The following is a 17,245-nucleotide window of genomic DNA, read 5'->3' on the forward strand; positions in this document are numbered from 1 at the left end:
TCTGGGTTATGGCCATGAAGTCCAGATGACCAGTATTTCCATAGGTAGTGGGTAACTGAAGAACACACATTATGTGATTCCTGCCCAATAGGATTTAAAAAAAAAACTATAACTTTTTATTAAAATATAAACAGTCGTCACTTAAACACACTAGCGAATGTTTAAAGACAGATGTAAAGAAATGCAAGTTGCCTAGCTAGGTATAATATAGTTCCTTCTTATCAACTTTTTATTACTAAGGATCACTACTTAATCTGCCTCTGTTTTTTCCTCCCAATCCAATGCAGAAAATATCTTTTGTTAGCCTTCAGAGCACTTTGTGCCACATGCATTGCTCCTGTTTTCAGCACATTGGGGTTTCAGAGCAGCTTGGTGTAAGAAGCCCTTATATGCCTCTACTATTTATATAGACCTTTAACTATCTACTTCAAATTCCTCCCCACAAAGGATTGTTTTTGCCCTTCCAAGCTCCCACCTCACCGCTTCTGTATTCTGTTGGGTTTTTTTCCCTTCTTTCAAGCAAAAGAAATCCCCAAAAGAGCCATGAAACTGCAGGAATCTGTACCATGTGATGACCCTGCCCCTGGCAGGGGCTTCTTTAGTCATTAGTTTTATTCTTAAATTAATCTGACTCCTCTTCTCTCAGCCAATCCCCATGAAGCTGGCTTCCTTAGTATCAGACTTTTAGCTTCTTTTACTTGTGCTTCCAAAATATTTTTTAAAGGGGCCATTACTCCTTTTCTGAAAAATTTAAATGTACTTAAGCAGATGATAAGACATAGATTAAATACAGGCATAAAAGTGGTTTCTCTCTCTGTGTGTATCAAAGACACATTGGCCTGAGGTGCCGAGAATATGTCCAGCTCCGATAAGAAGTCAAACATTGTTGCCATTTTATGCTGTTGATAGATTGCAGAATGTTAACCATCTTTTCTCAGATGCTATTGGACAGGATCTCAGATGAGTTGCTTCCTTTCAGACATATACCTAGGTAAATGGGATTGTCTCCTTTAGAGAAATGAGAGCAGAGGAAAGAAGGGAGAATTCTTTAGGCAGGTGAAGCCCAAGTCAGTATTTTTGTCAGAGGGTTGAAGACTCAATTTGTGTTTTTCATATTTAATGCATGTAAAATTTATTTTTACCTGTATATCAACTACACCGACTTTTTATATTTGTTATATGGCTCTAGTCACTTCCTACACGCAAACCATCCAGGGAAGAAAGTTACCTTCAGACTCTTGTAACATGATCAGCAGCTGAGGCTATCCAGTTAATGGACTAGCCCAAGGTCTCACAACTGTAACTCATGGAAACATTCTTGTTGATATGGCTTTCATCCTAAGGCCAAGGGCATGACATTTTCCTAAAGTGTTTGTTTTTAATCCCAGCCAACTCTGCTCCCACTTCCTGGTCCAGCCTTAACCCTGAGCTGCTCCCAAGCCCTCATCCATTTGATGTGAATTATCTATTCTTTTTCTCCTCCTGCCTCATTGCTGTGCTAATGTTCTGAATGTGCCTCTTTGGGTACCTCGGTGGGCACCGTTTAAAACAAGTCTTAAAAAAAATAAACCTTATTGTTCCTTTAGTCTTGGAGGTGGAACATTCCTAGGCCTGTGCTGTTTGCTGACTGGTTGTGAGACCTTTGAAGAAGCTCTGGAAATGGCAGCTAAAGGAGACAGCACCAATGTTGATAAGCTGGTGAAGGATATTTATGGAGGAGACTATGAACGATTTGGCCTTCAAGGATCTGCTGTAGCATCAAGGTAGAGACTAAGTAGAGAGTGGTATAGTGGAAAGAGTGCACTGGATTTGGAGTCAGAGGTCTTGGGTTTGAATCCCAACTCTGCTACTGTGTGACCTTGGGCAAGTCACCTAAGCTCTTTGGGCCTGTTTCCTCAACTGCAAAATGAGAGGGTTGGACTAGATGATCTCTAAGGCCCCTTCCAGCTCCAAGCCTATGGTACTCTTGTCCTGGGCAGGTACAGTAACCACTGAGAACATAGCTGCCGGTGCCCTGAATGTTTTCTGATGTGGCCATGCCCCTGCTGACAAAGACTAGTTAGTGTAGCACCCATCGGAGAAGAGCTCAGACCTGATTTTGACATCTTAGCAAGCATAGAAATGTCCATGCTATTGAAGTATGTGTTCTAAATAGGGCAAGAAGGGTTTTGACCACTTCCCCTTGTTAAATATTTACTTGGGGGCATTTTTACCACCACTACCACCAACATCGCCACCCCCTTCCTCATCAGTGGTCCATGTCAAAAAGAAAAGAAAAGAAAAAAGAAGCTAACAATTTACCAAAATATTTTCTGAGTACAAACCACGGTGGCAAAATTAGGGCTTGTAAGTCACAGGCAAAGTTATCCAGACAAAAGTTATGGAAGAGTTTTGCCACAGTCATGTGGCTAAAATATGTTCCTTGTTGTGGGATGATTTGAACCCGTTTGCTAATATTTCCAACATAGCTTTGGCAACATGATGAGTAAAGAAAAACGAGATGCCATCAGCAAAGAAGACTTAGCCAGAGCAACTTTGGTCACCATTACAAATAATATCGGTTCCATTGCTCGGATGTGTGCCCAGAATGAGGTAAGCTTATAAACCCACCAATGCATGCTCATTTCTCTTTGCATTCAGTAGCTTTTTTGATCTTTGTGAATGTTTCAGTAAAATTCCACTCCCTTTCTTCAATGTATACCCATCTCACAAAATGTGGACTTCCAAAGGAGACCATGTGCTATAATAAGAAAAGACCAGCACTCTTTAAGGAGGAAAAAGGAAAAAAAAACAACATAGTCTACTGACATAAAAATATTTTATAGTAGAAAAAGCCTAGGACTGGAGGGTGGAGAGTCCTACCCCTGCCCCTCCATGGCTTTCTGACTTGGGATAAGTCACTTCACCTCTAAGGGCCTCAGTCACTTCATTTTTAAGTGTGGTTGGACTTCGTGATTTTGGGAGGCAGTGTGGTAGAGTGGAAAGAGTATTGTTGGCTTTGGGGTCAGATATGCTGGGTTCAAATTCCACCTCTGACAATTCCCTATGGGACATCTCCCTGGGTGACCTTGGGCAGATAATGTGAGCTGCCTCAGACTTCTGAGGTTCCTTCTAAATCCATGATCCTATGATTTAGATGAGTCATTTTGTGATTTCTCAGGTCACTTTCAGGTTTAGCAATCTATGAATATATGGTCTTTTAGCAATAGTAAAAAAAAATGATAGTTTACATCTTTAGAGTGCTTTATGGATTACAAAGCACTGGATATGTACACAGCCTCATTTAATTCTCTTAAGACCCTTGAGATATGTAACTGGAAGTATCATTCTTGCCAATAAGAAATCTTAAGAAGGCTCAAAGAACTTCGTTGACTTAATCAAGGCTTTATAGCCAAGAGGTGGCAGAGCTAAGGCTCAAACCCAGTTCTCTTGAGTCCAAAGCCTATTCTCTTTTCACTACACCACAGCCCTCTTTGGCCCTGCATAATGTCCAATGCCAAGTCAGTTCATTTGGAAATGGCAACATTGTAAATTTCAAATCTAAGCTAAACTCCTGATAAACCATCATCATTCATCACATGCCTAATGAAGTGGGACATGCGATTCTTTGCACATTTTCTTTTCTTTGTTTCCTTGGATCTGCACGCAAAGAGTTATTGGTAGAATGAGACTCTGAAGCAGTTCAACCCAGTTTCATTGCCAGAAACTCAGTGGGAATCCTTGCTTCATCTTCATCCTTTCTTCTTTCTGCTTTCGGCTTCTCTACAGTGTTGCCTTGTGGCGTGGAGTTCAAGCAGCATTGTACAGGGCTATCAAAGCACAGAGAGCTACAGCGGAGGCCAGCAGGACCCCAGCCCACCCATTCCCCACCCTCAGTTACAGGAAATTGTAAAGTTGTTATGATGCCTCATTTGAACTTTTGCAAAGATAACCTTTTGACAAATAGTTGGTTTTTGAAATGCAAAGTGTCTGATTTAACTTGATGTGGGAGAAGAGAGCTTGGATAGGGGAGGGGGGAGGAGGGGAGGGGGGAAGAGTTGGAGTAGATGATTTTCTAAGGTTCTTCCAAGCTCTGAGCTCCTATGATCTCTGATCCATGAGTAGGAGAGAGAATAGAGAGAGTGAAGTTAGCTGCTCAACAATCCATGCAATTGTAGTCAAACCTTATAGGGGAAAAAACATATTGCACTTAAAAAACCTGGATTCAGGTCGTGGCTCTGTGCAACCTTGAGCAAGTAACTTCACTGCTTTGTACTTCAGTTTCCTCATCAGTAAAACAAAGGGTTGGACCAGATGACTTCCTGGAAGCCTTTCCAGAGCTAACAGCTTGTTATGCAAATCACACCATCCCAAAACATGTCTGCAATACAGTTGAGGTCTAGTGTGAGATCCATCCATGAAAGCATTATTCCCATCTCCCAATTCTAGGATTCTAGTGGCCTTCCACCATATTTTATTTCACATAGGAAATTTTGCTCAGTCAGTACAGTATTTACCAGCCTTGACAATCTCTATTTAAATATGAATTTGAAAATTAGGTTGAAATCTAGTCCTTAACCGTGGTGCTGTTTTAACAGAAAATTAAATGAACACATGCCAGAGAAGTGCCTTTTCAAAGTCCTCTCCTGCCTTGGAGCATCCTGTGCTATAGAAGCCTTTAATGTTTTGTTTTGTTTTTTTAAACATTATCTTCTAAAGGATCCTCTCCATCCCTCACCCCCCCCCACAACTGTCAAATATGTCCTTAGACTAATATGTATAGAGTGGACCATGTTCATGATCTCCCAAAGGTCAATTGACAGATAACACCTGCCCCTTCTCCCCAGAGCATTGATTATGTTTCCTTTCCCCTCATTTCTATCTTATCAAAGTGTTCCTTGCTATTTTTGGCCTGAGTGTTTGGTTGGCGTTTTGGCTGGGTTAGTATCCACTGTGTTTTCTCTTTTGAACTCCATTTCTTTGCTATGGCTGCACTGCAGTGGGATGTCTATGAGAAGCTTAACCACGCTGAACATGTCTTGAATGATCAGATAGACATGGGAAGGATTTTAAGACTTATGGAATTGGTTTTACTGCCTTAGAGCCAAGGGTATCCCAGGTAGGAGTAATCGAAGAAAAAAGCTCTATTAGAAAATTATAGGTTGGATTTCATGGCCTTGTGTTTTTGCCAGTCTATGGGAGTGTTCTCTCCCCTCCCTACCCCCTAGGGTTTCAGAGAGTGGGATTTACCCATGAGCCTCATAGGATAAGTTCCCCAGACACTTTTCTGGAGAGTTAGGTTTGTTTAAAGGGAAAGTTGGTTTGGTTTTTTTTGTTCGTTTTTTTGTTTTGCTTATCCTTTAAATCTTCAATTACATTCTGATTGAGAGGTTCTGTCCCTTTAGAAGTCTGGCTTCCACAACAGTCAGACTACTTCATATATTGTCAGCTTTTAGTGTCCTCTTGTGCTGGGCTTTCCACCAGTCCTTTCCCAAGGCTGCTGAGGTTAATACTTTTCCTCACTGGAAGGAGAAGCTTCATTCTCTGGCAACATTGTATTGGAAAGGAGGGAAAGGGAAAAGCTCTTCTTCTAAATTTAATTGGTCTCTTCCCAGCCTCCTCTTCCTTTTTAATATTCACTGCCACCTCCTTCTCTGTTGAAGGCAATTTTGCTTGTTCCCACATGGCCTTTCTCTTTCAAAATTCCATGGGTCGTGGTGGTGGTCGTTGCCCTATTCAAAGAAGCAAGACTTTGAAACCCAGGGCTAGAATGGGATTGCCCATACAAATCAGATTCTCAGGGTTTTTACATAGTTAGAAATTCAAACCATTGGAAACTGAGATTCCCACTAGGTTCTACTTGCTCTTGATATACTGGACAGAGAAAATAATGCTGATTCCCAAGACTGGGCTCCCCTTCTTTGAAATGTTTCCATAACAACAGAACCATTCTTTGGAGGGCAAGCTCTGTCAGGAGGTCAGGTTGGTTGGTGATGGCTGTGCTGCACTCCAAGCAACCTGGGAGGTCTGGGGGGTGGGAAAAGCAGTTCGCCTGTTTCTATTTCCAAGTGTGTGGGACTTGGAGCTAGTCTACATGTATAGCATAGTAATATAAATAGAAATAGCATAGAAATGCAAATGTGAATAGAGAAGCTGGAGAGTAGAATAATAGCTAGGGGGATCTACTTGAAGACAGGAGAAACTTGGCTTCAGATCCTACCTCTGAAGCTTACTAGCTGTGAGACCTTGGACAATCCATTTAACCTTTGAGCCTCAGTTTCCTTATCTGTAAAATTGGGACAAAAATACCTGTGGAACTCATTACACAGAGTGTAATCATTCAGAGGCCATTTTAGTCCAATCCATTCATTTGAAAGACAAGGAAACTGAGACCCAGAGAGAAAAAGTGACTTGAGCAAGGGCCCATGGGTAGTAAGCATTAAGAAGAGGATTTAAATCTAAGTTATTTGACTATACAACACCATCCAGGCTACTACAGAAGTCTTAGTGAAATTTAAAGCTATTAAAGCCTAAACTGTACCAAATCTTTTGGGATACCCTGCATAAATTATAGTTATTGTTTTGAGTCTAAGTTTTTTCCCCAAGGATGATAGATCTTTAATTGCTGGTCTAGTCATAGCATCATAGAGAAACTTCAGAAGCCAATTGATCTGATCCTTACATTAAAGACAAAGTTCTGAAGTCTAGGATGTTTAATTGACTTGCTCAGCATGTAGGTAGTAAAGTAGAAGAACTGAGACTTGAATCCAGGGCCTTTAATCCTACCTCTGGCATACCTTTCACCATACTGCCTTCCCAGGATTTAAAACAGGTGGTAGGAGCATGGGTTTTCTCTTTTATTTCCAGTTATTTCTAAATAAAACTGCTAAGTACAATAGCCGACTTCCTGCGTTACACAGATCCTGTGTTTGGAAGGAATGCCACCCCAGACCTTCTGTAGTCTTGGACTGTCTGAGTTGAACAGGCTTGAGAGCCACACTTGGGCCCCTCTAATTGCATTGCTAAAAGGCTCAGGATGAATTGAAATTAGAGCTTATTTTGGCAAGTGTCATTTTCAAGTTAAACCCCTAATTCCTTCCTCTTCACCCCCACATCCCCAACCAACTTCCTCCCCCAAGTTCCTTCTGATTCACAGTGCTGCCATGCAGGTAAGGTTTACCTTGAGAACCTAATTTGCTTCTACCACCCCTTTGTGCTTTGGGGCTACCTTCACCCATTATTGGTTCCTGTGTACTCAGGGAATAGGGAACAATTCAGATTCAAAAACCATTAATTACCCATTGTGTGAAAGGCATTCTCACTAGGGATACAAAGAGAAAAATGACAGCAATCTCTGTCCTTGAGTCTACAGTCTAATAATGGGTAGTACAAAGGTGTAAAATATAATAGAGCACAAAAGTGGGTCAGGTAAAATTTTTGTAAGAAATTTAACGAGGGAGACATCATTTTAATTTGGGGGACTCAGGATAACCTTTATAGAAGGGAGTGTCTTCTGAGAGGCTATGTAAGGTAGTAGCTACAAAGCTGGTCTTAGAGTCAGGAAGAGACCTGCCTTTGACACTACCTGGGTGACTGTGGGCAAGCCTGTTAACCTCTAAGTCTGTTTTATCATCTGTAAAATGGGAGCAGGAATACCTTCATTCCTACTTCACAAGATTGTTTTTGAAGATCAAATGAGTTAATGTGTAAAAAGTGCTTTGTGAAGGTGAAAGGGCTATAGAAATGCCACTGGTAGTCATTGATTATTATTGATCTTGTCTCAGCAGGGCAGGAAGGGCACGCTTTCCTAAGCATGGGGAACTGAGCAAAGGTACACAACTGAGAGTTGATTGCAGTTTGAAGCCTTTTGATATGTGAACAGGAGCAAGCGGTATGGGGAACCGCAGTTAGACCATCAGTGGGGACCAAATTTCATGCTACCTCCATCTGCAGACTGCCATGAAAACCACCCTCTCAGAGCCCGTCCAGATACCAACTTCTTTTTGGCCCATGCACCTTCCAATACCCCCGTGCTATTGTGTAACCTCATTAGAGAAATCTCTTGGCATTAAGTCAGAGGATGCTGAGAAACTGATGTTTAAAATAAAAATTTCACTAGAGATGTGATCTATATATTGTTTCTATAGCTCTCTAACGTAAAAAAAAATTTTTTTTCCCGGCAGAACATTGACAAAGTGGTGTTTGTTGGGAATTTCCTTCGAATCAACATGGTCTCTATGAAGCTACTAGCATATGCCATGGATTTTTGGTCCAAAGGACAGCTAAAAGCTTTATTCTTGGAACATGAGGTAGGTATGACATGTATGGAATCATTTGCTTGAACAAACAAATGCCAACATTTATATGGGGATGAGGGAATAGAGATTGAACTTGTAATTTAATTGATATAAGGAACTTTCAGATGAGGAAAGGCATCACCTTCTTTGCTACCTGTACAGTCTACAGTCTTAGGGAGTTATCTAGAGCAGTGGTGACAAACTCCAATAGAAACGGAGACCACTGGGCCCTTCCTAAGGATCCCTGCTGGTTGCGTATTGACTTAGGTTGCCTCTATATTCTGTTGTGTTTGTATTAATTTTGGTAAACATTTCCCAATTACATTTTAATCTGTTTTAGGCTCCAAAAGGGTAAGTAACTTGGCCAGAATCACATAACCAGATCTTTGTGCCCCTCAGGACAGCACTCCACTAGCTTCCTCTCACGTGTCAGGTTTTGTAATTTAAAAAGTGATTTCATTCCAACAGTCGTATGGAGTACCAGTGGCTTGAGTGTGATCATGGGGAAACCAGGTGTCAGAGAAATTTAATGGCTTGCCTATGGTTACATACACCTGGGAAACATCAGAGTTAGGTTACGGACTTTTCATTTTGTCATTCTGTCTTTCTATCTGTCTGTCTCTACCACACTACTCCATCTCCAAATAAAGAATACTTTACAGAACTGGTTTTGCTTTCTTTATTAATTGATGCATTTGTCTCCTTAGACAGTTTGGACGAACTGATGATCTGGACAATCTGACAATCTGGAATGTGTACTGAATGTATTTGACATTCGGCTTGAGAGAAACTGAAGATATTTTTTTCTCTTTGGAATTTACTTTATATGAATATGATTATGAGTAGCTATTGAGGCCTCTTGCTCTATCTTTAAGGCAAACTCAATCATGTGTGGAGGCAGCTAGGTGGCACAGTGGGTAGAGTGCCATCCCTGGTGTCAAGTTGACCTGAATTCAAATCTGGTCTCAGACACTTAATAGTTGTATGTCCCTGGACAAGTCATTTAGCCCTGTTTGCCTTAATTTCTTCATCTGTAAAATGAGCTGGAGAAGGAAATAGCAAACCACTCCAGTATCTTTGTCAAGAAAACCCCCAAAATAGTCAGACATGACTGAAAAGATTGAACAATAACAACAAATCATGTGTGGAATGATTTACTTGTATTTTTTTAAAGAATGAGGCAGCTAAATTAAATTTGATTTTCTTAAAGTACATGAAAGCTTGTGATCTAGTCCATTAGGACTTCTGTGTTTCTCATTTGTCGGGGTATAACCTCAACTAGTACCAGTCACAACTCATCCGTGATTACCCATTGGTGAAAATGAATGCTGAAAACAGCACAATATTTTTTTTTCCTACTTGGAAGTAGTCTGAAGTCACATACTCAGAATTTAGTGATGTAAAGGACCCAGTCAGTTGCCTCATTTTATAGATGAGCAAACTGACACACAGAGGAGGGAAACTCTTCAGCTTGGTATTTAAAGACCGTTACCATCTGGCTTCAGTCTCCTTTCCAGGCTTACTTCATATCATTCCCTTTTCTTGTACTAATTATTCCAGGGAAACTGGTCTACTTGCTGTTCTCTGAACTTGGTTTTCCATCTGCTGCCTTCATCTCTTTGCACAGGTCGTCCTTCTGTATCTCTGTACGTATCTTCCTTTGTTCTACCTCTTGGATGCTTTGGCTTCTTTCAAGGAAGCCCATGTACCAATTCCCATGGGAAGCCCCCTTTGATCCCTGCAGTTTTTTATGGCTCTCTTTCTCTTCACAAAAGTGTGTGTGTGTGTGTGGGGGGGGCGGTTCCTGTGTCTGTCTATTTACATATTGTATCCCATCAGTAGAATATAAATTCCTTAAGGGCAGGTTTTGATTTAGTTTTGTCTTTATATCATTATAGGAGCATAGATTTAGAGTTGGAAGGGACTTTTTTTTTTTTTTTTGCGGGGCAATGGGGGTTAAGTGACTTGCCCAGGGTCACACAGCTAGTAAGTGTCAAGTGTCTGAGGCCAGATTTGAACTCAGATACTCCTGAATCCAGGGCCAGTGCTTTATCCACTGTGCCACCTAGCTTCCCCAGGGACTTTTATTTTACAGGGGAGGAAACTGAGGATTGAAAAAATTAAGAGACTTGTTTAAGGAGACACTTAGGATTTGAACTCCGGCTGTTTGACTCTAAATGCAGGACATTTTCCACTCTCCCATGCTGCTCATTGGATTCAATTGGAAGGTGAATTGCCTGTGGTCACACTGCAAGTTAGTGATAGAGCTGGGATTCCAACAGAACATCAAAGGACTCCTTTTCCCTATATAAACATCCAGTATGATAGATTCCACTGTAGAATACCAGGCCATTTTCTTAGGATTCTTAGAATACCAGTGGTACCATTGGGCAGAAGAACTTTCCTTCGGTTCCTAGGAGTTACTCCCTCCCTGCTCTAATCTTTTGTATTGTCAAACTGACTTTCCTAATTTTTCATATGCTTAAGGCTGTTATTTGACTGAAGGGCAAGGTTGTCCTTTAGAAGATGAACTGTCAGTGACATTTGCCTGAAGGAAGAACCATGCCATCATAAATTAGTTATAGATCCTTAGTCTAATCTCCCCAGTCCATGCATGAGAAAGCTAAGACAGAGAAGGCTATATGACTTGCCTGGAGAGCCAAGGTCATAGCCCAGTCCCCATTAGCTCCTAGTTCAATGTTCTTTCATTACACTGTGCTGCCTTCCTAATGATCCTCTAGTTGGCATTGATTAAGCACTTCTTCTAGTCCAGGCTCTGTGCTGAGCCCTAGAAGTACAAAGAAATGTAAAAACTGAAGGAGCTTATATCCTTTAATGACAATTTTCCCCCAGAACCGTAAGCTTTGCTGAGCCTCTGCTTTTGTTCTGTTTCCTCTCTTCTGTGGGGGTCATGGTCCTTTACAACACTACAGTGGCTGAAGAGGCAACATTCTCATCATGTCTACACTGAAGTCGAATAGCCCCTTGGCTGCAGGGGAAGGAGGGCTCCAGGGTAGTTCTGGCTGTGGAGAGGGCAGCAGGTACCTTCTCCTCAATGAATTTCCATGGCTATTGATGTTTCTTATCCTTGGAGTCCGAAGATCTAGCCTCAGATGATAGCTCTGCTACCCTGTGGCTATGGAAAAACTATTTCACTTCTGCCTTAGTTATCAGATGAGCCTCCCTTTCAGCTAAAAGGCCTATGACTGGGACTATAATCAACCAATAGATGAGACCCTTGGACATTGTCACACCAAATCACAGTCTGAGAGCTGGAAGAAATTTCAGAGACCATATAGTCACATCAGCATCTGAACAAGTATCTCATCTGTATAACTAACCCAAGTGATAATCCATCCTTAAGACCTCTATTGTTGGGGAACTTGCTACCATCCATCAAACTTAAATTGCCTTTTTGCACTTTCCATTCATTACCACTTGTCCTGCCCTCTGGGACCCTTCAGAACAAGTGTGATTGCTCTTCCACATGACAGCCTTGCAAATATTTGAAGATTAATGTCATGTACTCTTTGGGGCCTCTTCTTTCCAGGCTAAACATCCCAGACAGTTCTCATGTGGTCTGAACTCAAGGCCATTCACCTTCCTCATTGACCTTCTCTGGGTACACTCCAGCTTATCTATCACTGAGAACTGCACATGTTATTCTGGATGTGGTCTGACCAGGAGCGATTCTATCATTTCTATAGTCCCAGTGACTGCCTTTCTTTTTTTTTTGTTTTGTTTGTTTTTTGGTTGGGCAATGAGGGTTAAGTGACTTGCCCAAGGTCACACAGCTACTAAGTGTCAAATGTCTGAGGCTGGATTTGAACTCAGGTCCTCCTGACTCCAGGGCCAGTGCTCTATCCACTGCGGCACCTAGCTGCCCCTGACTGCCTTTCTTGATGCAGCCTAAAATTGCATTTGCTCTTTACTCATTGAGCTTGTGGGGCACTGAAACTTCTAGGTCTTCTTGAGATTAATTGCCATCAGGGCACATGTCTCCTACCTTGTCTGCATGAAGCTGATTTTAAAAATTCATAGGGTCATAGATCTAGGACTGGAAGGGACCTTAGATGCTGTGGATTCCAACCCCCTAAGGTTACAGAGGAAACTGAGGCTCAGAGAGATAAGTGACTTGCCCAAGATCCCATAGTAAGAGTCTTCAGCGGGAGTTGCATTCAGTTCTTCCTAGCTCCACACCCAGCATTGTCCACAGTACCACGTAGGTGCCAATGAAGTAAAAAGACATTAAATTTCAAGTATAAAGCTTTTGAAATTTTATATTTAAATTTAGGAATCCTGACTGTCATCTAATATGTTGGCTATCCTTAGCAGCTTTGTGTTATCTGGAAATTTGTTAAACATACCACGTCATTGAAAGGGGAAGGGAACAAGTATTTATTAAGCACCTACTATATGCCAGGTACTGTGCTAAATGTTTTACAAATATTATCTCATTTGATCCTTACAATGACCCTGGGAGGTAGGTGCTGTTATTACAATTTTACAATTGAGGAAACTGAAGCAAACTGAGGTTAAACGATTTGCTCAGGGTCACACAACAAGCAAGTATTTGGTGCTAGATTTGAACTCAGGTCTTCCTGACTCTACTATGCTCCCAGCTGGCGCCTCAATCACTGCTTTGGAGCTAAAGGAAGAAATAGATTATTATGGAAGGAGGACACAGATCAAGAAAGAGAATAAAAAGATTCAGGGAGGAAAACTTGAGTAGAAAGGCCTCAAGAAAAGAATAACAAAGGGTCTCAGGAAGAGTTGGCTAGGTTATCCAGGAAAATGAAATATGCCTTTAAAAATGACAACAGAAGGAGAATGGCCTTGGGAAAAATCGAGGGGTCTAAAAAAGCATAGGGGAATCCTGACCTGCACAAGAAGATTAGAAGATAGAAGAATGTCATTCAGAGGAGAAAAGGGCCACAGGACATTGGGAGTTAAGAAACAATCCTGAGACCCTTGTTGACAAGGAGAGAACTGCAGACTCAGAAAAGTCCCCTACTCAAAAAGCCACAGTGGCTCCCTCTTGCCTTTGGGGTAAAATTCAAATCTGTGAGTCTGGCTCCTACGGTCTTTCTCAGATTTATTTCTATAACTCTATTTCACCCATTCTACATTTTAGCCAAATAGGACAACAAGCTCTTCTGTGAAGTTGATATTCCATCTCCTGCCTTTCTGTATTCCCAGTTCCTCTCTCCAGACATATCCCTCTTCCCCAACCTCAATAACCTGGAATTCATTCCCTCCTAACTCTCCTCCCTCTTATCTTCTTTCTAGGCTCAGCTTAATTATCGCTTCCTTCTCGAAGCCTTGCTGCACCTCCCCCAGTTAACATGTTAAATTTTCTTGTATTTACTTCTGAGCTCTTTGAGAGCCGTGACTTACATATTTTTTGCGTGCCTCATGCCTATTCCAGGTGCCTATTTATTATGTCCTCATGTATGTATGGTCTTATATATATATATATGTGCTATCTCCCCTAAGCTCACCGAAGACATAGATCATCTCATTTTTGTCTGTCTCCCCAGCAGCTAGCCCAGATCATGTTAGATACTTAATATGTGTTTGATTGATTAGTTGCACTTAATGATGTTGGAATGGCATCAGAATTTAATTATTACCACCCTAAAAGTTAGAGATTTAACAATCCAAGAATTTTTCAGGTTATTGGCTATTTTAGCATTTTTCTAAATAGTTTCTTATCACATGCTTTCTCTTGTCTTGAAGGGCTACTTCGGTGCTGTTGGGGCCCTACTAGAATTGTTCAAGATGAACGATGATCAGTAAAGATGTCACCTGAACAAAAGATGGGAGAGATGCCCCTGCTGAGGTTGCTGCTGCTGAAAGTGAAAGCCACAATCAGGATGGGAACGAAGCCATTTTGGCAGTCGGACCTGCTGGATTTGTAAATAATTTGAAATCCTTCTAGCTGATCTTTTACTCTTGGGGTTTTGAGCATAGAATTCAAAATTCACGTGGGGAATACAAGAGGTTCTTTTTTTTTTTCTTCCTGTATACTGTATTTTTTTTTAAGGACAAAATGTGCAACGTGGCCAAATGTCCCAGTTTTATGCATTCATTTAAAAAAGCTGAATAATGTTTCAGAAGGACCTGAAATGTAATAGCTGTGTTTTTCTTCTGGGGTTTACTGATCAGTGTGGTAATTTTAACTTCATTTAGTAATCACTCTAGGAGATTTTTATCTTGACTTATATTTTTCATGACGTTTCATGATTCGCTGTTGGTTTCAAATGAAACTACAAAGCTAGCATGTTTTACTGTGAACGTTTCCCCCCCCCCTCCTTTTGAGTTTGTTGTTTTTGTTGTTGTTGTTTTTTGTCTCATATTTCTGTCTGTGAGTGAATGTCCCATGGGAGGAGAGCAATCTCCTAAGCTCAATTTTTGTCCTCTTCCTCCACAATGAGAGAACTCTTTTTGTAAACATACATTCATATTACCCATGGTACTGACCACCCTACTGGCGTAGCAGTGAGAGCTAAGGCTTTATGAAGTAACCATGCAGTGAAGACTCCACACATCAGAGTCACAGACCTAAAAAGAATCTTAGACTATAGAATGTAGAACTGGAAGGTCTAGCCTCCCTCATTTTACAGGGAAGGAGACAGAGACCCAAAGAGGAAAGTGAATTGTCTAGTTTTGCATAGCTGGTGAGAGAAGTGGGATTATATCACAGTGGTATATACAACAATCATTAAATGCCTGCTTAGATACAGAGTACTTTTCGAGGCTCTGGAAAGGATACATTTTAGATAAGATAGCATTGGTCTAGAATGTGAGCAACTGAGTTATCCCATTCCCAGAGCCAAGGCTTGTTCTCTACCATGTTATATCAGCAGACTGTGGCAGTAAGGAACAGATGAACATTTTTGTCTTGCTCCCCATAAATCCTCAATATCCAGTGGGAATACACAAAAGATATTGGACTCTATCGAGAATGGGAATTCTCACTTAGTTAAGTAAGTTGTAGGGAGTTGTCCCAGGTACACAGAAGTTACAGCTGCTAAGTGGTCCAAGTTAGGATTCAAACCCAGGTCTTTGTGATACCAAGCTCTACACTCTAGCCACTAGGTCATGCCACCTCTTGGTTTATTTTATATCAGCAATTCAATACTAAATGAAACCTGAAACCCTTTATGAAGATAACTTTTTAATGCCCACAAAGTACATTATGTTAAATCTTTGTGCAATATGTTTGGTATTTGAAAGGAGTTCTTCAATAGAATTCTGACCTCATCAAAATTCTGATGCAAATTGGAGGATCACAAAAAGAAAATCATGGTATGAAATACCAGGTGATAATCAGTCAACAAATTATTTCTCTTTTTTTGTACATATGCCCCAGAGTGTTGTAATGAGAAATACCATGAGTAGAAATTTTTTAATGTTTTTACTTTTAATATTTGGGAAAGATGATATTTCTAAAACAAAACAAAAAAGCCTATTTTATTGATTTCTTTCTGTCCAAAAAATTATTTCAAAAAGTTGTCCTCATGATTACTGACTTTGGTTCTGTTCCCTTCCCTTTTGCCTTTACTTTGATGACCCTGGACTAGAAAGAACTGATATTTTTGCTTTGGCTTGTTAAAGAAGGGAAATTAGGAAGGGTAGTCTGGATCAAAATATAAATTGGTTGGCTTCCCTCTGTCTTTTCAATGCAGTCATTAATTTTTACATCTTCAGGTTGTGAAGAAGTGGATACTAATTGAAGTGTTGACTTGTCTGGTTGAAATAAAGCCCATTCCTGTTGTGATGTGTTTTGTGTATATATGGCTTTCATTTCTGAACTCCCTTGTCTTGATTAGATAATATATAAACAATTTGAATTTTTATTTGAATTTGAAAAAAAAAAACCACTATCATGTTTTCCCCACCAAGTATTATGTAATCTGAGCCTCTTGGAGACATGATATACCATCTCCTCAATGGAAACTGTACCATTTTATGGGATTTTTTCTCTTTTCTTTTCTAGCTTCACCAAGGTTTGGCAACTTCTGAAATGGAGGGCTTTTAAAAAAAATTAACATTGCAAATGCTCACCGAAAAATTCTGTCAATATTTTCTCATTCAGAAAGAGTGACATCAGCATGTCTGTTATTATGAGTGCCTCGGTTACGTTGAACTATGTTTTTTGTTTTGGGTTTTGGTTTTTGGTTCCAGATCTGTGATTTCACTACAAGGTGACTTAAAAATACAGGCAACGTGGTCAGTTTTCTATGCAAGGGTACAAATGCACACCAGCTAACTGCCTTACCAGTTGTGGTTCCTCTGCTCATTGGACCAAGTTGGGTGAGGGTAGGAGGAGGCATATCATTCTCAGTTCCATAGATGAAGAAATAGCGAAGCTTTCATGTGATAAAACACTATAATACTATCGTATTAGAGCTGACAGCTCATCTAGTTCAGTGCCCTCATTTTACATATGAACAAAGTCATGATCATGGTCCTGCAGGTGGTAGGGAGCAGAGCTGGGATTTGAATCTGCTTCTTTTCACTTTAAATCCATTGTTCTTCCTACTACACCATGCTGCCTTAAGTCAGTCCTTCCTTGGAACTGATCAGAAGGTTCAAAGTGAGGTCCGAAGACCTGCCTCAGTTGTGCTACTTTTTTTTTTTTTTTTTTTTTAGGCAATGGGGGTTAAGTGACTTGCCCAGAGTCACACAGCTAGTAAGTGTCAAGTGTCTGAGGCCGGATTTGAACTCAGGTCCTCCTGAATCCAGGGCCGGTGCTTTAACCACTGCGCCATCTAGCTGTCCCCAGTTGTGCTACTTTTATAGGCCATATAATGAATGGTATGTCTAGAGCTAGAAGGAACTTCTGAGGTCATCTAGTCTAATCCTCTTATTTTTTTCTTACAGATGAGGGAACTGAGGCCAAGAGAAATTAAGTGATTTGCCCAAGGTCATACAGGTAGTTTCAGTTAGGATTTGAACCCAGG

The 17,245-nt window shown here is 40.7% G+C and overlaps 1 protein-coding gene across 3 annotated transcripts in view; it reads left to right on the plus strand.

The window, feature by feature from the left end:
• The window catches only part of PANK1 (pantothenate kinase 1), a 75,930-nt gene extending 59,871 nt beyond the window's left edge, over positions 1–16,059 (plus strand). For 2 of the 3 annotated variants that reach the window (XM_043982666.1, XM_043982668.1), the window contains exons 4-7: positions 1,587–1,763; positions 2,469–2,592; positions 8,163–8,288; positions 14,016–16,059. In XM_043982666.1, the coding sequence (XP_043838601.1) occupies positions 1,587–1,763; positions 2,469–2,592; positions 8,163–8,288; positions 14,016–14,075 (487 nt within the window). In that variant the 3' untranslated portion in view covers positions 14,076–16,059. The remainder of the gene's footprint in view (positions 1–1,586; positions 1,764–2,468; positions 2,593–8,162; positions 8,289–14,015) is intronic. The other variant, XM_043982667.1, reaches the window with a different exon arrangement.
• The last annotated feature ends 1,186 nt before the right edge of the window (positions 16,060–17,245 follow it).

This window comes from Dromiciops gliroides, chromosome 2, assembly GCF_019393635.1.
Source record: "Dromiciops gliroides isolate mDroGli1 chromosome 2, mDroGli1.pri, whole genome shotgun sequence".
Classification (NCBI taxonomy): Eukaryota; Metazoa; Chordata; class Mammalia; order Microbiotheria; family Microbiotheriidae; genus Dromiciops; species Dromiciops gliroides.